This window comes from Rhipicephalus sanguineus, chromosome 2 (genome assembly GCF_013339695.2).
Source record: "Rhipicephalus sanguineus isolate Rsan-2018 chromosome 2, BIME_Rsan_1.4, whole genome shotgun sequence".
In the NCBI taxonomy this organism is placed as follows: Eukaryota; Metazoa; Arthropoda; class Arachnida; order Ixodida; family Ixodidae; genus Rhipicephalus; species Rhipicephalus sanguineus.
Genome location: NC_051177.1, coordinates 25,503,613 through 25,526,513, shown reverse-complemented (window position 1 = coordinate 25,526,513; position 22,901 = coordinate 25,503,613). Strand labels below are relative to the sequence as shown.

Sequence of the window (22,901 nt, the reverse complement as noted above, 5' to 3'; positions counted from 1 at the left end):
TTTCATCTGCATTGCACTGGCCAAGCGCGAAAAGCACGGAAAGCATTGGCACTGGAAAAGGCATCATTCTGCTCGCGTTGATAACGTGAATGTGCCGTCGCTCTGACCACTGGCGAAGCGCGAAAAGCATTGGAAACGGAAAGGCGTCGATAAAGGAATCGTTCCGGGACGGCAGACCAGCGTGGACAACTGAGCTTTGGCTTCGGATTGTCTGCGACTAAGAAGCAACTCAAGCCAGTTGAGAAAGCAGGGCGGTCTGATCGCCGTCGCTATCAAGCAGTGGTGGCCCCCATGCTCAGTCAACAGCGGTGGTTTCTGGTGATGCCAGCACGCGATTTAGACTTTGTAGTCGTATTTTTATGTTTTAAAATGCACCAAAATGTTCGAGATTGTGTTTATTGCACTGCAAATTAAATTTTTGAGCCCGGAATTGCGTCGTCATATTTTGTTGAAGTGGAATGGCAGCAGAAAAATTGTTCGTTGTGGTGAGGATATTTATGCATTGACTCCTATGGACTGTTGACGGGGAACCGAGAATTCTTCGTTGTACTTGAAATTTCGTTGAAGCGGCGTTCATTGTACAGTTGACTCTCAATAATTCAAACTTGAGGGGACCTCAGGATTTTATTTGAATTATCAGAAGTTCTCATAAATATGACTCGGGGCAACACCAACTAACACTGCGATGTTTATTGTTTCTCAGTGCCACAGCAACATCATAGACTGCTCTGCATGATTGCCAGTAAAATTTTTAGGCATCAGCGATAATACAGTCAACGTCCGATTTTTCAGACTCCCTAGGGACCGCAAAATTGTCCAAAAAATCGGGCAGTCCGAAAAAATAAATTCATGCTTTTTTATTCTGCTCAAGCGGTGAAATCGCCACAGCCACGTACAAAATAGCTTTAATACCTCCCAGTACACTTATCAGGCATTTTGGTGTGCGCACAGGCTCTCGCAAGTACATTCGGTACCTGCCGCAAACCCTGCTAAACTACGTACCAAGTGCCACTTGCAGATTTGCGTCTTGTGATGAGTGCCGCAGATACCAGTAAAGCACGGATTACAGCTCTCTCGCATGGAGCGTTCAGAAACAATGACGCGGAACACAGACTGTGGTGGAAGAGCGGACGACTCGTCCGGCTTTCCCCAATGCGCGCACACATCGCCTAATCTCCGCCGATACGCAGCATTTGCTGCCGTGTGAAGCCGATCGTTTCTAGTTGTGTGCAGCACATCGCCAACTAAGCTGACGCCGTCACTGTACTGTTGCTGTGGCGTAAGCACGCATTTGTCATGAACGGGTTCATGATGATGCGTCTGTGCGGCACACTTGGCGATTTCGCACAAAGCGGCAGCATGAATGGCGGTGCGGCGCGTTTGGGTCCTCGCATATTAAATGCGTGCAGTACGCATGCAACTGCGCTAGGCCACATGCAACTGCGCTAGGCCACATGCACTGCCGAGCAGTTAACTGAAGATGCTTATTGTAAGGGTTGTCAGCGATTAAGCCGTACTGGCGCGTTTGCCGCCATGACGCCTCCGTGCATTTCCGCTGCTTATCTTTGAAGACATCGCCGCACGACACCGTGATATTGGCCCCTTTGAATTTCTGGTCTGCTTCACCCCATAACACTTCGGCCTTGCGGCAAAACTGACTTTTGGACTCTGCTACTGTCGCAAACAGATCGACTCACGAAAGCGCTGGTTCGAACCTACGAGATGATAGATGCAGCAGAGGTGGGGACTCCACTTATGGGGGAACATGGCTTTTAGAGATAACATAGGTTATTTCTTGGCCAAATTCGATGAAACTGCACTGCGTTGTTCAGTTTTTTTAGCTTTATTTAACTATCCAGTTATATTTTACACAGGTCAATTATTTCCAGAGATAATTAGTAATCTCATTCTATTGTTTGCCGAAACAATAAAAAATTATATATGCAACATAACATCATTATAAACCCATATATGGGTTTTAGAAAGCCTAAGGAGAGCAACACTGCAAGCTGATTGAAAATTGAACAACTACTTCTCAATTCACAGCACTAATGAGTTCATGGTCTACACCTAGCCAAAAGCAAGAAAATTTTAAATTAATATATAAAAAAAATCTGGAACTGCAGATTGAAAATCTGCTTGCAGTGTTGCTTTCTATGCACATTTAGCTACGTTGTGCAAAAAGAATTGTATCTCTAGCTGTTCTAGGTAGACTTTTACAGAAGAAACAAACAAGGGAAGTGGCCAGAATCTATGTTCTGAGAAAATGAGCAAGAAAGGTTAAAACATTATTTAGCATTACAGAATGAAAAATACCAAAGGCACACATACTTTTAGTGATTAATATGCACCAGCCATATAATCAGACGGATTGTTAGCATGAGCATGCCTTTTTTTCTGCGTAGATGTCGCGAACCGAACTCGCGCACTCACTCATGAGTTTCGAGGCAGCAAGAGTAGTGGCAGGTGTTAGCTTCTTCTTCACGTACGCCTGCCACGTTTTTGTGTGGAGGCCGCGACTCGATATGTTCATCATTGCAAATACAGTAGAACCCCGCTGATACGTTTTTGAAGGGACCGTAGGAAATAAACGTAAGAGACGGGAAACGTAAGAGCCGAAAAACAGGAAAAACCGCAAAATATTTAGTGGTACAGAATTTTATTTCAATTCTTACGAGCAGCACGAAAATTGGCGCGCTCAGCCGCGATCTAGTCGATGGATAGAAACGCGGAGCTTAGGAAGGCCTCATCCACAGAAATGTAATCAACGTATGTGATTTTTTAACACCAACAGCTGTAGGCATGAAAGAACTAAGCACACGCAATCACGACCGGCGCGGCGAGTCCAACCGCGAACCGCACGCACAACCGTGCGAGCTCCAACCAGCTCGAACTCCTCCCGCTCTCCGACAAATAACGATGATGATGAGTCTACGCCAACGCGATGGCAGAAGTGAATGCCAATCTCGAAGGCCTTGCTTTCGCATGCAATTACGTCATACACGCCATGTTTTGCAATACAAATCTCAAAGGCTATGCTTTTGTCAATAGTAAATGCCAATCTCGAAGGCCTTGCTTTCGCGAGCAGTTACATCATAGACGCCATCTTTGCCATTTGAATCTTGAAGGCCTTTTCCCCTATGCAGAGTAGCAGGCTAGAGCGCTCAAGCTCATGCCGACCTCTCTGCCTTCTAATAAATTTGCTCTATCTATCTATTGAAGGCCATGCTTTTGTTTGCCTCAATTGAAAGATTCTGTTGCTTGTGCCTCTCATGCGGCTAATATTACGGTCAAACGAGGCCAAGCTGCGTGAAAATGCACCATGGCGGCTCTCTTTGGCAGTCACTCGGTCGGCTCCGAGCGCACTTCGCGACGTATCATACGGGAACGGTCCGACAGTTACGACGTAACAGCGGGGTTCCCAATACATTGTATCCTATGGGAGCTATGCCGGGACCGGTGGAAAACGACGTAACAGCCAGGAAAACGCAGCAGTGAGGAACGTAACAGCGGGGTTCTACTGTATGTCGTTAAAAGCAGTCTGCCTGTTGCCAGTAGCCTGCATTGCGCAGGTGGCGAGCACGTTCACTGTGAATGGATTTACAGTAGACTCTCAATAAATGAAACTCTCTTAAATGAAATTGCTGCTTAAATGGAACAACTGCCTCTAACATGATTGGTTTTGTGCTTGAATTCTGCACCCCTTTTCATCTCTCAGTAAACGAAACTCCTGTTAAATGAAACATATTTTCCTGGTCCCTTCAGCTTTCGTTTAACAGGAGTCTACTGTATTTTCTGCTGTTCGTCGACGCGCGGCGAACTCCACTTTGACAACCCGTCACCGCAGTTCACACACACTTAACTCACGCTTGATGGCAAGGCCGTATTCCCACTCGCCTCTCCTGATCTCGGCGTCTCCGTTGCAAATCTTGCACTTTAAATGCAATATTATCAAAACATTTACCGCCTCCAAGTCCAGGATGGTGAAAGTCGTTTCATCAGATGGGGGACTTGCGGCGTCCGCGCATTTTGTGATAAGGCTGTTCCGTCGCCGCAACCGCTGAAATCTCTTGCAGCTTCTCTTCTGCCTTCTTCTTCTTGTCCTCTATCTGTTGGGGCTGCAGAATTTGTGTGTCGTGATGCACACGGCTGCTTTTCACGACGTTGTCGGCAACTGACGGGCTCATGGGACTAGCGTCCGTTAGGCCTGCCGCGCTGGCGTCGACGACCGCTCCACTGGCTGCTGCGAGTTCGTCATCCTCATTGTCCTGGGTTGTTGCGGGGCGCTTCCTGAAGTTCTCAGCTAGTGATCGCCTCACCCGCTTTCCAAATTTGGGTTTGGTGCGGAACTTCTTGATGGCACGACCCATAGCTGTATGCAGGCGACAACACCGAGACAAAATGGCGCACGCTCACGCGCGTCTCAGCTAGGGTAATACCGGGTTACTGCAGCCGTAACCGTGAGAGGCCGGATAAGTGGGGCCATCTGGCAACGCAAAAAGAACCTGGCAAGCACAGAATTGTTATTGTAGAAACCTATTGTATTCTATTTCTCCGTTGGTGTGCATTCGCTATGCCGATATTCCATAGACCCCTTTGCGTATACTGGAATGCTGTGCACGCTAAAATTCTCTGATATAGCTAATTGAGACACGCCAGCAAGTATGGCCCAAGTGTGCGTCCCTAGGCACCTCCTCGTTGCTGCTTGCAACAGCGTCCATCTTTGAATCGCTGTTTTGCAAAGGGTCGAAGCGAAAATGATTCGCGATGTCGCGTATCGTGGTGATTCTAAGTTCCAGAATACAGTCTTCAACACTAGTTGATACTTTTGACGGCGACGACGGCGATGCTGGTGACAAGGCATGACTGAACGTGCACGCCTAGCAGACGACATGTTAGCTGAGCAGCTGATCCTCGCGTCACTCCTTTCTGTGGACAAGTTGTAAACTGGGGCGCGGTCTGGAATTGACTGCGAGGGAGCGCTGCCAGCGCTAAGAAATGGCGGGCTTGCCAGCCGTTTTGAATCGTGCTAGATACCGGTGATCTAAATCAATAAAACAGATAGTTATTCGTCCCTCAGTTGCATTTTGGGTCGCGAATCGCTAATAGGGGGTCGATAACTACTCGTGGATGCAGAAATCTTGACGTGCGCAAATTTGATGTCAGTGCTTCTTTAATGCCTTTTGGACCTGCAATTTGGGCAGAAAGTCTGAAAAATCGAACGCCGAATAGTTTCAGCGTCCGAAATTTCGTACGTTCTTATGCATTGACGTCTATGGGGCTGGGGACGGTGCTGCGAAAGTGTCCAAATTTTCGAGCATGTCCGGAAAATCGGGTGTTCGAGAAATCGGCAGTTGACTGTACTGGTACTTGTTATCATACAAGGCACGTATGGGTGTGTAATTAAGGGACGAAATGTGTTGCGTCCCACGACAGTTGCTAGCCCCTTCTAATTCTTAGGATGCTTTCTCGCATGGCATACCGCAGAGAAAGTGACTTTAAGAAATGTTTGGCATGCGATAGATCAAGGCCAGACCGTAGTTTTTTTTTCCCTCTCGGTCAGCACGAGATTATTGGTGCGCAAGGTTCGACTAGTTTGGCCGTTTTGTAGGCAGGCAATCAGCTTTATTTATGCCTGTTAGTAACAGAAAAACGTGAATGTTCAGCTAGAAGCAACAAAGGCAGCAGATATTTCCTGACATGGACAAGCAAAAAGTTTGAATTAACCAAATTTGTGCAGTGAGGCAGTTTGAATTAAGCAGCTTTAAAATACAATGAAAACATAGTGGGCCAATTAAAAATTTAAGATTTGTTTGAATTATCAGAGTTTTGAATTATCAAGAGTCTACTGTAATGGGGTTCGACTGTATGTTTATTCGTTCATTTCGAATACTTCGAAATTTCGGATAATCTAAATTCATGTCGAAGCGAATTCGAATATAATATTTGTTCGAATATTTGAAGTGCTTGAATATTCGCACAAGCCTAGCGATAATGCATAGATAGGCTAGTGATTCCCACCTCCCCCGCCCATGCTGCTCCGCGAGTCAAGTAGCAAGCGCTGGCAATGCAGTGCATGCTTCAGCCACTTTGCGCCATAGGCAGTGTATTCATGCAAATGAAGCACTGGATGTACAAAAGCCTGTTTTATCTTTTGCATAACAAAAAAGAAAGCATGCTAGTTGCACTGTGAAACAGCCATCGATACATCAGTCGTGAGGCTAAGCCTGAATGCTCGTGTAGACTACTGGCATGAAGCGGTGCCTCTAGCACGCAAAAAGCGTTGGTTGTGCATTTTCTTGACAAAACCAACGTGTCGCAGTGGCAAGTCAGTGTGTATTAAAACAGAGCCACGTGAACGCCGGCGTGCCATGAGTCGCAAAGCGCCCTGTGTGCCTGTTAACATACCTGCCAACTCTTCTGAATTTTCCATAAGATGTACGAATTTTGACCTCGCTTACGATTTTACGAATGGTACCTGAAATTTTACGGAAAACATATCATTTGCGATTAAAAAAATTTTAAAATTCATTAAGACAGCGTGGCCTTCGCGATCAGCTACTGCGCATTGCCGTAGCTAGTCGCGGAGGCCACGAAAACAGACTTGTGGTACTTTCCGCCGCTAGGTGAGGACAATACGTACAGCAAAACCTCGTTAATTCGAACTCGGTTATTTCGAAATCCCGCATAATTCGAAGGGTTTTTGTGGTCCCGTATTTTGCAATGCAAATCTGAGTGGATAATTTGAAGCGGCGGTCAGCGTCAGCCCGGTTAATTCGAAAACTTTGGGCGTCATGTGCCTATTCCCGATCCCGACTTCGCCGCAAATCCGCGGAAGCCACGGCCCTTAGGAGCCACAGGGCAATGCAGTGTAGTGATATTATAAGTGACAGTTGAAGCAACCCAGCCTCGCTGCTGCTAGCGCAAAAAAAAAAGAAAACACGGTCTCGTGGTCAGCTAAAAACGTGCGCCTGCAGAAAAGACGTGCTTCACTGCAACACTGCGGTGACATGCGGGTAGCATGTCGCATGCTTCTCGCAACGTCAGCACGTCACGATTTACCCATTCTTTTTGGGAGAAGAAAACATAATAAAGGACGGTCTGACGGAATTTATGATGTATGCGAACCTCCGATTGGCGGTTGCTTCGGCAATTTCCGCACTTGCACTGCTGGCGGAGTTCTTGCCTGTAACGCCTAATTCGAAAACTGAGTGAAAACTTCAATGATCATGTTTTTCAGCCAGAACACATTGCGGATTCTGTCACACTCGCCATTATCATATTCTTTATTTTACCAGAAAGAATGGGCGAATGGTCGCATCATGACGCGCTGAGGCTGCGAGGAGCAGGTGACATGTTGCCCGCGTGTCACCACTGTGCTGTAGTGAAGCACGCCTTCTTTTCCGCAGGCACGCATTTCAGCTGACCACGAGACTACTTCTTTTCTTTTCTTTTTTTTTTTTTTTTTGCGCTGATAGCAGAGAGGCCTGCCGTTTTCCCGAGTTCGCGGCAAAAATGGGACCGGGTATTGCTGGAAAACAACCCTTGGAGCCACAAACTAGAAGGTCAAACGACCACCTCTGATTACTTTCAGTAATTCAAAGTTCCTTGCATCCCGCTTTTTGTATGTTTCGCTAATTCGAAAACCCGCTTAATTCGAAAGTTTTTCACAGTCCCAGTGACTTTGAATTAACGAGGTTTTACTGTACTCGTGTTGTCATTAGCAGCAGCAGCTTCAACATTTAGCGACTTCTGTCGTCTTCTCGGGGGGTGGCTACGAATCCATACCGCTTTGGCGCGTACGCAAAGCGCGAACATGTTGCAGTGGGCTTTGTTCACAGGTCGGCGGTGAGGACTACATTGTTCGGGTCACTTTTCGTATGACCGGTTGCTGTGCCCAACACAGTAGGACTGCTGTGTTAAGCCCAGGTGCTAGGTGTGGTGGGCACGCCTGGGAGCTGTTCGAAGTGTTGACGGATCGCTCAGGTTCTACAGAATTTTATTCTCTCCATTCCCCACAGTAATGCAGAATGCGAGAGAATATTCAGCACTGTCAACAAAACTCGAACAGAGTTTCGCTCATCTTGTCTGTGAAAAAACTCTCGATAGCCTGCTGATGGTGAAAGGGCACCAGAGTGGAACTTATTGTGAGCAAAGCTACATGGAGAACTTTCTGAAGCGGGCAAAGTTCGCAACAGCGAAGTCACAGCAAAAATAAGTTGTTGCTGATTACTCTCTTATCGATTTTACTTATGGTTGCAAAAACATAATAAAGCTTGTCGCTAAAGGCAAAACCCTCGGAACTTGAAAAAAAAAAAAAAGTCAGTTTCACCGCAAGGGCTGAAGCAATGAATGCGATAGCAACAAATTATAGTGTTACACGAAGTGAGGCTGGCAGCTAACTGTTTTGTATCCGATCTCGCGTAACTACAAAACGCTTGTGTAAGGAATATGGCCGCTCCAGGGAGCGATTTTCTTCGCGTGGTCACTTTGCGTTGAGAGCACAGCACGTAGAAGGGTATACGAGTCGCCCGCTGTAATGGCTTTCGAGATAGCGCGCGCGCCAGCGATCGCAACCGTGCCCTTAGATTCAAAGTTCAAAGTTGCTCCTCGCGCGACATTCCCCTCTCGCGTCTTCGCGTCTTTTAAGGCTCGTTAAAGATGGGCAGGGCGTTTCCCGTCTGCTTCGACGGCAGGCCTCCCGAGCGGCGTGATGTTATTGCATGCACCCTCCGAGTGACAGAAACGGACCGGCTCGTTTGAACTCTGCTTCGGCCGCATTCGTCGCCCCCGCTCGTGCGCTTTTACCAGTGTTAGAACATACAATGCGCGGGGGTATGTTACCAATTTGGACTTCATACCTGAAGGACATGACGGCGATGGTAAAAACTCGTCGAGACTGTCCATATAATTGCTATCGCAATAAGAAGTTAGTTGGCTACCCCCCCCCCCCCCCTTCCCGCATGAAAGTTTTACTAATTTCTATGTCGCCAGGTTGGAAGGTATGCTGTTAATGTCGTCCGAACAGTCAGTATCTCAGCTTGCAGAAGTACTAAATTGATCCCTGCGTGCGTGTCTCGAACTGTGCTCACGAGCATGAATTACCACTGCTCTATGCGCACTGTCACTTCGGGTCTGCAAATCACAAATTTTATGGCAGATGCTAAACGATGAACCTTTAGTGCCGCTAGCGTGGATCTCTCACTACCTACAGACACCCGATGTGAGGATGTGATGCGCGATGGCTAAATGCAAAATTTCTTGCAAATTTTCTTGTCGAAGTCATAAATTGAGTGTTAAGGGGGGTAAATGAGAGCGGGTTGCATTCATTCTGACCGCTCACGGAACCCTAAAGCACCCTTTACGGAACTCCTGGGTTTCACGGAACCATGTTTGAGAACTTGTGCTAGAGTACGGTTGTTATGAACCGTTTTTTTCACGCCGCATTGTTCGAATAAGGTTGCCACCTGTCCGGTTTTAGACCGGCCAGGCCGGTTGCTGGTCCGCACCGGCTGCCATTGGCCGTTTTTTTTTTTGTCATAATATTGAGATTATTTATTTTTTGGGTGTTTTATAAGCATCAGTTCAACAACTATGACGGTAAATATTTATCGTCAATCACCAAAACTTTTATTAGTCATCCACTTTCTGGGATTCCTTCAAGTCTAGCGATCAATGGAATAGAGCATATTATTGCGCGTGTATGGTGCATGAATATCCGACATTTTTGTGGCATATGCACATTTTAACGTTCCTTTGTGTCTCTAATGCCACTGACCTGTTAGATTCAGATGCAAAGAAGAGCAAGAACAGACAAATCGAATTCTTTCAAAACCAGTATTTCATCTACTTCTCAGTTTACGTTTCATGGTGCAAGGATTATTGTGGTGTACAATTAATGTTTTCGCTTTCTTCTGACAAAATATGATGGGATAGCCAAGCTTTACATTTGGAAGCCTCCTATTGCATTTATATTGGGTGGTTATGAAAATTAGGGGAGAATATGTGCACATTTAAAGATAAAAATTATAAAGGATTAGAAAGAAAAAGGTATTGCATGTTCTGGAACCAAATTCAGGGTGCTGCTAGCATGCTAGCTTTTTGATATTTGAGTCTGTAGTGGCTAACTTGCTTTTGGTTTTCACTTCCTCAGCAGGGTGAAAAGAAAGGGCAGAAGAGTGGGCGTAACAAGAAGGCCAACAAAAACAAGAGTAACCAACGGAAAAACAACAAGAAGTCTACGGTACCCCACACGGGGAACGATCTCTCTGCCAAGATCTACTCAACCATGGAGAAGCACAAAGAGGTATGCTGCCATTATTCCTCCCTCTTTGTACAGTGTTTGAAGTTTGTGACAGTCATGCCATTGCTGCATGGCCTTCTTTTTTCCGTCGGGAGACCGAGCATAAGGAAGTGTTGCAGTGTGAGAGCTAGTCTGAGACAGCGGGCTGAGGCTCCCCGAGGTCAAAGCGGCAGGTTCGGTACACCTGTAGACATAACACAAGCTATATTGTATAGTGATTGCGAACATAGCAAATTATAGGGCAAAAGCAACATACTGGATCTGTTTTTGACAAAAATTGATGTTTGATACAGTTGAACCCCTTTATAAGAGGCACGCATGGGGGAGAAATTCTTGCCTGTTATATGAGGTGTCTCTTATAAACAGGGTACTAAGTTATGCATTTTCCTATCAACCCTTACTTTCGTGTAGCACACTGGTGTCTCTTATACCCCACGTGTCTCTTATATCAGTGTCTCTTATAAAGGGGTTCAACTGTATTGTTTTTGACGTTGGATGTAATGAAGACATTTTCAGCTCAACAAATAGCCTTCAGGTTCACACTTCATGTGCTCTCAGTAGCTTACGAACAAAGGTGTCTCCAGTGCACAGCAAATTTCATTTCATTTGAACATTTATTTAAATGATTTATTTAAATGATGAATTTATTTAAATAAATGAACATTTATTTTCCCTCATTCACAAGCTGGCTATCCAATGCATAACGAATGTAGTATGCCGATGGAATGTGCTGCGGAATTGTGGAAATTGAACTCTCCACACCAGGATATGGAGCGAGTAATGTTTGCCCCTGTCGCATCCAAGCCAAAGCCGTTCGCGAGTGCAGTTTTGTGAGCGGAACCACATTTGTGTGAATGGGAAGGCATCCGTAGGTTGGCCCTGCAGAGTGCACCAACAAATATGCAAACTGACCGCATGTAATGCCCTTTCCCAAGCCAAAGAGAAGGAAGCAAGTTTCTTTTGCACCCAATAATTCATGCCGTAAGGTGGCACTAGCACCTGAACACTCACGCTATCTCCTGTAATGTTGTGCAAATACACCACCTTCTTGTGCAACGTGTGCCATCTGGGAAAGCATGATTCCTGAACATGTGAGAGCCATGTGGGGAAAACATCAAGGAAAGCAAGAATCTGTAGTGCTCACATTGATTCCATTACCCTTGCACAAGTGACACATAGTTCAAAAACATTTTTTTGTTATTTTGTAAGGTAGCTGCTGTATCACTTTGAAAATGCGTATTCCTGCTAAAGCTCTTGCTGCACTTATTCATTCTCAGCAGATGAAAAAATGTTGGTGCTTAATAAAAACTGTCTTCAAATAAAGCCTCCTCATTTAACAGAAATTTCACCAGTGCTGGTGGCAGAGAACCACTCTGTTGCAGTGTCGCAATTGTAGTTGATTTATACCTGGAATGTGATGCTGTTCATAAGAAATGTGGCACGGATACTCTTTTTTTTTTTGTTAGCTTACAGCATGCCCATTTCTTGCAGGTACTGTAGCATTCTTGCTGAGTAATGTGTGCAGGACTTCACACATTTTTTACTGTGCAACTGCAATACTACTATTGTACTGTTTTATGTTCCAAGAATTTTGATGCTGCATTTGCTCACAATCCCATCTGTGTATATTTCTTCCTCGTAGGTTTTCTTCGTGATCCGGCTGCACTCTGCACAGGCTGCAGTCAGTCTGCCCCAGATACACGACCCAGACCTCCTTATGCAGTGTGACCTGATGGATGGTAGAGATGCCTTTCTGACACTTGCCCGAGAGAAGCACTACGAATTTTCATCACTTCGGCGCGCCAAGTACTCGACCATGGCCATGCTTTACGAGCTTCACAACCAAGGCCAGGATCGATTTGTGTACACATGCAACAGCTGCAAGAGCCATGTGGAGACACGTTACCACTGTACAGTATGTGATGACTTTGACTTGTGTGTGGCCTGCTACGATCGTGAAGGCCATCCTCACAAAATGGAGAAGTTGGGCTTTGACCTTGATGATGGCACCTCTGCAGCCGACCCCAAGCAGAGCAACCCGCAGGAGTCGCAGCGACTGTCCATTCAACGCTGCATCCACTCCTTGGTGCATGCGTGCCAGTGCCGGGACGCCAACTGCCGCTTGCCCAGCTGCCGGCGCATGAAGCGGGTGGTGCAGCACTCCAAGAGCTGCAAGCGCAAGACCAACGGAGGCTGCCCCATCTGCAAGCAGCTTATTGCCCTGTGTTGTTACCATGCCAAACACTGCCAAGAGGCTAAATGTCCCGTGCCCTTCTGTCTCAACATCAAGCACAAGCTGCGCCAGCAGCAGCTGCAGCAGCGCCTCCAGCAGGCACAGATCCTGCAGCGGCGCATTGCTACCATGCAAAACCGGGGAGCCCCTGCCCTGCCGCCAGCTACCAGTGCTTCTGTCTCAATGTCGTCGGGGCCACCTGCACTTCCACCAGCTAGCACACCTCCCGGTGGCAGCACTGGCAGCAAGCCCGCGGGGCCCCCTGTAGGAGCACTGCAGGCAGTGCAGCAGGTACAGGCAGCGGCTGCGCGTCAACAGGCTCCTCACTTGGCGGGCAACCCTGGCGGCTATGGCAAGGGGGTGCCTCCTGCGCAGAAGCCTATGGCGCCTGCGGGACCCCGCATGGTGCCCTTGCGCTGGGAGGGGCCCCCCTACGGCCAACAAGGTCTGCCCCCAATGCGACAGGCCCCACCTCCGCCCATGGTGCCTCCAGGTGCCCAGATGGGGCCACCTGGTGGAGGGCAGCAGCGGCCAAGTCAAATGACGCCCGCCCTACAGCAGCTGATACAGACCCTCAAGTCACCTGCCTCACCGCAGCAGCAGCAGCAGGTGCTGCACATTCTCAAGTCGAACCCACAGCTGATGGCTGCATTCATCAAGCAGCGCAGTCAGCACCAGCAACAGCAGCAGCAGCAACAGCAACAGCAACAGCACCAACAGCAGCAGCAACAGCAGCAACAAGCACCTCCGCAACAGCTGATGATGGGAGGCCCGCAGCAACCACCTGGCATGCAGCAGCCTCCCATGCAGCAGCAGCCACCAATGCAGCAGCAGTGGATGCAGAAGCAGCAGCAGCTGCTCATGATGCAGCGCCAGCAGCAGCAGTTCCAGCAGCAGCAGCAGCAACAGCAGCAGGGCCCACTACAGGGGGCCTACCAGCGACCTCGGCACTTCTACCAAGGAGGGCCACCTGGTCCGGACCAGTATCAGCAGTTTGCCCCTCCTCTCAAGCAGAGCCCCCTGAGCCCCCAGCAGCTGATGCAGCAGGTGCGGTCACCACCGCCAAGCCAGCTGGTGCGCTCGCCACAGCCCTCGCCCAGGCCCATCCCATCACCGAGGCAGCAGCCCATCCCATCTCCTCACTACCCCAGCCAAACACACTCACCCCATCTCGGTGGGGGGCCCCTGGTGGAAGGCCCCCCCAGTGGCGCTGACCTGATGCTGCCGCAGGGTGGCCTGGGGGCAGGGCCCAGCCCAAGCCCCGACCTGGCGCCTCCACCGCCGCCCCAGCCGGGGGATGGCTCGGACATGCTGACACCCCAGGAGCAGCTGAACAAGTTTGTGGAGAACTTGTAGCCCCACCGCCGGTGCGCGCAGAGAACTAGAGCTCCTTTGTACATACCACTGGGCATGAAGCCCGCTGTACAGTTCAACTCCGCATCAGTTTGTGCTCCTCCTTTTTATGGATCATCGGACACATCTCGCGGCAGTGGACTCTCCTAGCCATGGCTGCTGGGCCCTTCATCTGTACTGTAAATTCATCTGCCTTCCTTGCTCTGTACCCATCCCCCTGTTTATTATTGTTCCTCTGCCCCCTTTTTTTTACCAGTGTGTGCACACCCAATGGGCTCCAATCATGAGAAAATGGAGCGTTCTCACCAGTTAAGTTAAAGCAAGTGCTGCCTTTTCTCAAACTGTTCTCAGAGGAGCCTGTGGTCACACGCCACTTGTGTCTGGGAGGCGGCTGCGTTGTTTCACCTCCGTGTTTGTTTCCAACATTTTTTACAAAACACAGTGGTGGTTTTGGTGCCCCCTGTGGCACAAGTTATTTATTACTTAGTTTTCAAGCATCTCGGGGAGAGTGGTTGGTCCCCCCTCCCATCATAGAGCCATTTTTAAAAAATAATGAGAGTGTGTTTGGAGGCCTGTATATTGTGTGGGTCATGTGGGCGCAAACAGACATTTCGAGGAACAGAATGAAATCTGGAGTACATTCCAGTCTGTCCCCTCTCCACAGAGTCCATTGGTGGGGGAAATCCAGTGCATCAAGGATTGTCGATTTCAGGGCAGCGAGAATGTATCATTTTCACTGCCAGCCACTGTGCAGACAATTGAGAAAGGACCTGTGTAATGGGGTGGGGGTTACAAGCAGTGTGATGGTAATAAGCAAGTGGTGCTGCATTTGGGGAATGGTTAAATGAAAAAATGCCTTTTGGAGGCAAAATGAATCGTGTTGAAAATGGCGCCTCATCTCTAAACATTGCCCTACCCTCTCTGAACACACTCATCCCATAAACGTGAAAAAAGCAAATGTTGCCTTTTGTTGTTTGTACATTCATTCCCTAGGGTCGCCGTCTGGTTGGGCGATGTCTGCATTGTACATACTGTACACATTTCATGTCTACCGAATGGAATAAAATTAGGTACGTTAATAGAAGGCCACTTTCATATGCCTAGAACTGTGTTCTTCGGCCTTAGTGTGCACCTTAAAGGCAAAGGTCTCGATGCTCGTGTTCACACTGCTCCAGTCTTTCCATATTGGCTCAGCAAGCTAGACGGAGCCACTTTACCGTACCTTCAAAGAATCGCGTAGTACATGGCAAGCTGCTGATGCTACTGGAGTTATTTGCAGAATTTTATATAAGTATTGTCATAAAGAATTTCTTTTACTGAATAAATTGGCAGTTGAGGCAGAAGTACCAATGGTGCATCTGTTCTCAAGTCAACTTTTTTTTGCTTGAACATGCGTAGAGTTAATACCAAAGGTACTCATGCAAAGTGTCACTTGCATGTGCACATTTGAAATGGACTTAGTTGCGTAACTGGGCCAGATATTAAGAAGGTGCAAAAGGCAGCCCGGTTGTGGAATGCCAAAGCACTATTTCCTTCATCCTTTTGGCATAAACTAGGAAGTGTGGACAGCATATGCAGCGGCGATGGCTGAAGTTTATATGCAGCCAAAAACTTTTGCCCTATTTGCCTTTGAAGCTAGCAGTATGGATCTGAGATGGTGTCATCAAAACCTTCGAGCTTGCTCCGCTCAGTAGCACACAAGTGGTGGCATTTGCGAAGCTCTTGATACCCAATGTGCCTGAACATGGCCTACAGGTAGGTCTGTACAAAGATGTCATTGATATCGGAGAAGCCTGCCTGCGCCTGTTTTGCGCCGTCATTCGCAGCGTAGTTGGATGGTTGAACTAGCGTTACCTACTTGTTGCACGTTTTCTTTTTTTTTCCCCCCGAGGTTAGTAGAACAACCTCAAGAATGGACAGGTCACGCAGACAGTTTTCATCGCATTTATTTCCGTAAGCGTCGAATTACACCTGGTAACCCTGCGAAGCGCTTCCAGTTGGAGTTCTGGAACAGAAAAAAAAAAATCATTTTTCGTTAGGTTGCAGAGAACCAGAAATGAACTTTGGTCCATCGTTGCTCTGAAGTAGTAGCTCGAGACAAAACGGGATGGTGAGGCAGCGTCGTGCTGTGTATAATGCCATCTCGAACATGTTTCGAGATAAACGAGCACAGTTTCTGAATCACTTGGGCGACTGCTAGACACTGGGAAACGGTGAGATATTTGCAGTCCTACCTCGCGCCATCCGTCGAGACCAGCCATTGCGATAGTTTTCCTAGCTCCGGAGCTGGTGGATAACATAGGGCGCTAGAATAACGAAATCAAAAGAAGAGACATATATATACTAGCTGACACACACAAGAAAGGCCTCCACAACGTATTCCTAGGATAACGTTATGATTATTGACAAGAATCGCTTACTTGCTCGTATTAGTGTAACTAGAAGACCGAACTTGAATAATGTGCTAATCGTGGCAGACCGAGCCCGATGCTTCTCCTCAGCAGGGTCGATTCGTTCCATACGAGGCTGAGTCAGTTTAAGCATCGCTTCTGATGCTGTTTGAGCTGACAAATGAATTAACACTTCCCGTTAAAACGCTCACATGAACCGCTACACATGCACGCGATGACGACGAAGTGTAGGTATAGTGTTCTAGAATTTCTAGAACACTTTAGTGTAGGATTTTAGCAGGAAGCTGCAAGCATCAATGGCATCCATCACAAGAGAATCCGGTGATAGCCAATCCAGTATTGCAGTTGATGATGATGATAGTACATTTTTCGTGCTCTGCGGCCTCAAGCGGTAATCGGCAAAACCTGTGGGCAAACGCTGTTGGTTGATGAGTGCTTGAGTGAAAGTTCGACCGGTGGTTCAGACGTGTGGATTTACTCCTTCAGAGAGTTCGAGGAGTCGCTCAGCTACTGGAATTGGTCACGAATGTGAAGCATGTAGTGTGTTTGAGATTCTTCTTGCTGCAGTGCAATGCTTGTTCTTGATCGGTCCGTACCGAAGCTGGTTTGGCCATTGCTAGATCAAGGGCCATAGAAACTTGAAAGCGGGACGAGCTTTCAAGTCGAGCGAGTTGGGCCAGTATTTTGTGCACGAGGCTGCGGGTGCTGAAAATGAGTCTACAAGAGGAGCTGAAAGATCGCGGATGGTGGGTCACTGTCGTTTTTAGCGTTACCTTGCTGTTGTAAATGAGTGGTGCTCAAGACACGGTTGCCGACTCCCTGTGGTACACCACGCGAGTTGACTTACTTCTCGTTACCGGCAGGTTCTTGAGCGCTGAAGGACTGGAAGAGTGCGTAGAAGGCTTGGAGAACCCCAAGGCGGAAGATGTAATCCGGAAAGCAGTGAATGTAAGTCCTTCGTGAGACATTTAAATCATGCTTTACATCAAACCATGCCTTACGGCCACAACGTGATTCTGCGTTTCAGTTTGATTTAGCCGATATTGGAGAGGGTGGCCTGCCAGAAGATGTTTCGAGGAACAAAGTGGATTCAGTAAGTTACTATCCGATACAAATAGATGTGCACTGCGGGCCCACGCCTTGTTTTTTATTGATTAAGGTTAACTTTGTTTGTGTTCTAGATCACAGGGCCCGTGGTTGTCCAGATTCAAAAGATACGAAACGTTTCTGCGCCCAAGAGCAACCCAGAATCGGACCATTCGCCAAGGCTATTACGACTGCACCTTTACGACGGAACTTCATACTGCAGTGCCATCCAATGGGGACGATGGAACAACATAAGGTAAAGCTTTGCAGCTGCTCTGTGGTGCAACCATTGGTCTCACGGTTTTCTGTTGACAACCATGGAGTTTGAGTTAAATGAAATATAAGCAGCTCAAAATAATCCCACCTGGGGACGTGAATGAATGACCTCTGACAGCACACATAAACATGTATAAATTCAGCTCTTTGCTCCATTCCTTAAGATTGGAATTCTTTACCTGGGACTATTTGCTCATGCCCATCCTGAAGGCTTGATTCTGTTAGGACGTCTATCCAAATGATAAATCGTGCAGTACTTCCTATTCACATAACCACTGAACAGGAATGAATTCAATTAATGCACACGTTGCTTACTGTTATAACTGCCATTGCATTTCATGGGTGTGGTAATGATTTGGCAATGTGGTGCACATGTCGACTTGGTGACTTGGTGCTTCCTAGGTTTGCACTGTGTTGCATCGTTCTGATCACTTGCTAGCGCAGTTGGAATATTTATTTTTCTTGTTTGTCGAGAGAGAAATCTGAAATTGCATTTGACTGGCCTCCAGATGCTGACCACATCTTAACACTTAACGGGTAATAAAAGCCAGTCTCGAAAGCCATGCTTTACTGTGCTGGAGGTGCCCGAAGTGACCAGTTTATGCCATAGCTCCTATCTTTTTAGTGTCATTTATGGTGAAAGGTTCAGATGAAGGCAGCTTTGCACTTTTTATGTTGAAAAAAAAAAGGCAGCTATTAGGACCAAGCAATATATTAAATTATCAGGTCTACAGAATGCAGTCTTCCTGCAAAACTTAAACAAAGCTAAAGTACTGGTAAAGATAAAATTCTTTTCTAAAAACTTTTAAAGTGAAAGGGCAAGTCAGTATACTCTACATTGGAGTTTGTGTGGGTGTCCATGTGCACCAGTGTGCCTCACCGTAAAAGAAGCCACTTTCTAAAAAAGTAAACTGTGACACATAAAGCCATTATTTTAATGGTTAGTAGCACCAAGGTGAAGTAGTACAGACAGTGTTGCTATTGAAGAAACACTTCCAGTAAAAGGACACAAGAAATGCAGTAAGTGTGATTTTCTTTCAACAAGGTTTTCAACATGCCTTGCTTCAGTATGATTTTCTTGCGACAAATATTAAAAAAAAAGTGATAATGCCATCATTATTTTAATGCATTCATTGACTTGATGGCCTTGAATTTGTCAACTTTATTTTGGATGGTGGTGATTCAGTTGTAGCTGAAGTAGACAAAATAGTTCAGTCTGTTTTCATTTTTTTTCCATGCAGTCTTTCCACTCCCCCTGGCAGCAAGATCCTCCTAAAGAGTGAACCAATACCTGTTGTGAATGGTTTCCTTCTGCTGGCTGAACGTAATTTTAAGTTCTTGGGTGGCAATGTGGCGCATCTCATTGAAAAATGGGAACTGGCCAAGGTAAGCAACTAATAACTTTGATTAATAGTTCACTTAGCCATGGTGAGGAAGCCACTTGTGTCTGAAAGGCAATAACGATTTGAAGCTGCCTGCCATTGTTGCCTTCTCGAAACGTGCTGCATGTATTGTAAAAATACTCATTATAGTCTGTGTCTTTTCACCCAACATTTCTTTGTATGATGCACGCATAATCTTTATAAGACACTTATAGTGTGCAATCGAACTTGCATATAATGAACACCTTCGTTGCAAAAATTCTGACTGGCAAAAATGAGTGAGTTAAGTAAGTTTAAATTGTGTGACCTAAATGATCGCTCTTTCAAAGTAAAGTTAGTCATACTGTTGACATGTTTGAGGTTTGCTAATTTTATAGTCAGCCGTTACCAGCGCAAAACCTTTTTTTCCGGAATTAGTTGCAGCTATCCACAATAAACCTTATGCAAAATCTGCTGCTACCCAGCGGCCGCTGTGTGCATTTCCCTCATGCTGAAAGCTAAACGCACTCTGCCTGTGCACATGCGGAGCGTACGTATCAACGTGTGGCGGCTAATAGAAATGGCAATGCCGACATATTTTCGCGTGCCGTGTAGCTCAGATTAAAGGTTTGCAGGAAACTAACCTCCATGTTATTAAATTTCCTGTCGGCCGACGAGAAGCAGCAGATCGTTCTGTTGTTCTGGCTACATGCTCATGACTGATGCCATGTTTACGTTCGCCGTTCTTAATAGACGTGGTGTGTGACAGCATTGGCACGAATCAGAGAACACTCTTTCGTGTCATGCTGGAACGAGACAGTTTGCGCTCCATGGGCTTGCAGGCACAGACAAACCGGCTTCGTGCACCAGCTTCAAAGCTGCATCTCGGCTACTCGTGCATGCCTGCACTGCTGTTCACGTTATTACTTTGTTTACTACATTGCGATAACAATTACATGTTAGACAGGTAGCTCGTGGGCGTCATCGATTCTACTGAAGCGTGTTGTCTGTAGTTTGTTTTCGATCGTGGAGAATAACAAGGTACCGTTTCATGGAATGCTTTGCGCGTGTATTGCTTCACTATGTGTATTTTTCAAGCATTTCATTTGCTACCACTGCCGAATTCAGAGGGGCGGCCCTGATGTCCTTACCACCCCCCTTTGTTTTTTTATTGTATACCCCAAGAAGAGGACATATCAGGTTCTCCCAAAAGCTGATCTCCCTTCGGGAAAATCCTGTATCCACCCCTTTATGCTATAAAGTGTTAACAGATGCTGCAAGTGCGTGACACGTTTCGTAAGAAACCGAAAAAATACTGTTCCGGGAAATGGGTTACATTCAACCGTGGGGTGCACTATCATTGGTTACGCGCTGAGGTGGTTTCGCAATCGTTCAGTTGGCAACGCAAAGCTGCCTTGCTGCAACAGGTGAAACTGGGTCTCCTGCAGTAGGCCCCAAAAGCGACGATGTAAACGCGAATATTATTGGCGTATTGTGTTATTTACGAACACATGTCAGATAGGTATTGCATAAAATACCAACTAATCGGCACTTACTTCTTGGAGCAACTAACACTTTTCATGTTCACCTTTCACGTGCGTGAGATACGTAATTTTTTTTACATTTTCATCGCACAGTAATTCTATACGTAACTTACGTCGGTGACTACAGCACCGAAACATTTTTTTTATTTAAAAAATGAAGGAGGACAACGTTTTATTTTCATTTAGATGCACAATACATCAAGACGTAGGCTGTCCCTTATGAAACACGCCTTGAAATGGGTCAACAGCACTTTCTTACTTACCGTCATTGCTGCGCCTAGTCGTGTTGCGCACTAAAACCTCTTCCCTACCATGCTACACTACAGACAGGATATTCAGGTAGCTAACAACGCTTTATTCGCTACACTAAAAACAGAATTTATAACCTATCGCATAACTTCATTCTCAACGACGGCAGGCCTACTTGTTCTCATTGTGAGGCGGTTGTTTACATATAATAACTGTCAACGCAGTGACTGGGAAATGCCGGTAACATGTAAAGGTCCTCACACACTCTTCTGATAATTTTATGCCTTGATTGATTACCACTAAAGCAGATACAAGCAAGAAGTTATAGCAGGGGCAGCAATATGATTCGGACACAAGTTTCCAACATGGCGCTGTATCGGTAGCATCGGCAAACCTCCGACAGATAGCAGCAATCTTGCGTAAGGTCTATTGCTTTATCAGAGCAATACTCACTGGCAAATTGTGAGCACTGACTGCTGTATCGCCTCCTGAGACTGCTTTGATCGCCTTCCCAGAAAAAACAAAAAATGCTATGTTCAGAAGCGTCGGCAGTCCTAGAGCAGTGAAACCAGTAAGAAGGACCAAACATGCGCACAAAAGCAGTCTTACAGTTGTGATTGCCCATGCGAACTTTTCCCTTGCCCCAACTCGTCAAAAGGATGCCCCTCCATAAGTCATTCATTGATTCATTGTAACTAAACTGAGCAGGTTAGCTGGTTGTTGTATGAGGATGAGTCTTATAGGTTTGTAAAACTCTTTGGATGTGGCGAATCTGTTTGCAGTAACTTCTGAGTGGGTTCTGTTGTGACTGTAAAGGTAACTTAGAGCAATAGGTAGGTGCACTAAAGAGAAAATATGAATCAGTTTAAATTGATAGTGTGTTATTTCGATACTCCAAAATACGGGGAAAACTTCTAGCACACAACCAGATGAGGATGGTGACGAAGACAGGGGACACACAAGCACTTGTGTGTCCTCCTTCTTCATCACCATCCTCATCTTTTTGAATAAACAAGTCAAGAAGACGATGAACTAAGGAGAAAAGTGGCACACACGACGGCTGGACTGACAACTGTGCTTTATTAACAAACAACATCTTCAAGGAAATCCAGGGGCGCATGCGCTGTTCAACCAACAAAAACAGCCACTTGAAAACCGAAATGCTAACGCCAAAATGACAGGAAGCCGCATTCCTTCTGTATTGAAGAAATAACTGTAGAGCCAACACAATTGTCAACGTGCATGTTGATATGATATGCTTCAAGAATTTCGCATTCCACCCAGGGGCGGATCCAGGGACCTTCTTTGAGGGGTGCGGTTCCTTAATGCAGTTGCGGGTGGGGAGGGGGGGGGGTTATTGCACAGCTCGCAGTAACTGAAGGGAAGGGGGCGAGAAGGCGAAGACACATTTCTTCGCATTAGGTCTGCATTTTTCAAGTTATTGCAGCCTCCTTCTCTCATACTGCTGGCGGCGCAATGAAGTGCTTGCTTGAAACGCGACAGAAAGGAACCAGTTTTTTTCAAAAAGGACTTTGGTGAAAAGTATTTGCACGTGCAGTAAATGTTTGGAAATGGGAAAATAATACACTAAAGAACTTGCTGTAGTTGCTATTGCCGGTTTCAAGTACCCGACCCAATACGAGCGAGCTAGAACGATCGCGCTTTCATTGTTATCAAAACCATCCGAGAAAACGGAGCCGCTAATGTCACATTGATTTTTGTTTCGTTCAACTTAAACATCTGTATCAAGTAGTATCAAGCCTCAGCTTAATCTAAAAGACTTCGGAAATCATGTGCATACGAAACCAATTCACTAATGACCGACTTACGTTGCAAAGCCTCCCTCGGTGCTAAAGTTCTTCCTCCCGATACAATGCAGCCATCTCCCTCACCGTTTGATTTTTTCTTTTCCTCGTGGAACAACAAAATATTTACTATGAACAAAAAAACTTCTCTCCTTTTTCAACGTCGTTTGAGCAGCCAACAGCACTGAAAATCAGCATCGCGCTGCAGCTGATGCCACCTTGGTAAAGAGCCTACACTAGTAGCGCAGATGTTGGCCTGTAGTTCCACGCTCTCCCGTGG

General features: G+C 46.5%; 2 protein-coding genes and 1 long non-coding RNA gene across 4 annotated transcripts in view; 2 read left to right on the top strand and 1 right to left on the bottom strand.

Annotated features, from left to right (window-relative positions):
* Positions 1–14,957, top strand: part of LOC119382568 (CREB-binding protein) — a 95,354-nt gene extending 80,397 nt beyond the window's left edge. For both annotated transcript variants that reach the window (XM_049412238.1, XM_037650322.2), the window contains 2 exons: positions 10,154–10,306; positions 11,946–14,957. In XM_049412238.1, coding sequence (XP_049268195.1) covers positions 10,154–10,306; positions 11,946–13,892 — 2,100 coding nt within the window. In that variant the 3' untranslated portion in view covers positions 13,893–14,957. The remainder of the gene's footprint in view (positions 1–10,153; positions 10,307–11,945) is intronic.
* Positions 14,958–16,124: 1,167 nt separating this feature from the next.
* LOC125757116 (uncharacterized) lies at positions 16,125–16,601 on the bottom strand. The gene is made up of 2 exons (XR_007415061.1): positions 16,310–16,601; positions 16,125–16,195 (listed from the first exon to the last, which is right to left on the bottom strand). It is a non-coding gene; the product is annotated as an uncharacterized LOC125757116 (long non-coding RNA).
* Positions 16,602–16,696: 95 nt separating this feature from the next.
* Positions 16,697–22,901, top strand: part of LOC119382573 (tudor domain-containing protein 3) — a 134,605-nt gene continuing 128,400 nt past the window's right edge. Inside the window, exons 1-5 of the mRNA XM_037650334.2 lie at positions 16,697–17,046; positions 17,164–17,248; positions 17,328–17,393; positions 17,482–17,642; positions 18,904–19,048. Coding sequence (XP_037506262.1) covers positions 17,012–17,046; positions 17,164–17,248; positions 17,328–17,393; positions 17,482–17,642; positions 18,904–19,048 — 492 coding nt within the window. The 5' untranslated portion in view covers positions 16,697–17,011. The remainder of the gene's footprint in view (positions 17,047–17,163; positions 17,249–17,327; positions 17,394–17,481; positions 17,643–18,903; positions 19,049–22,901) is intronic.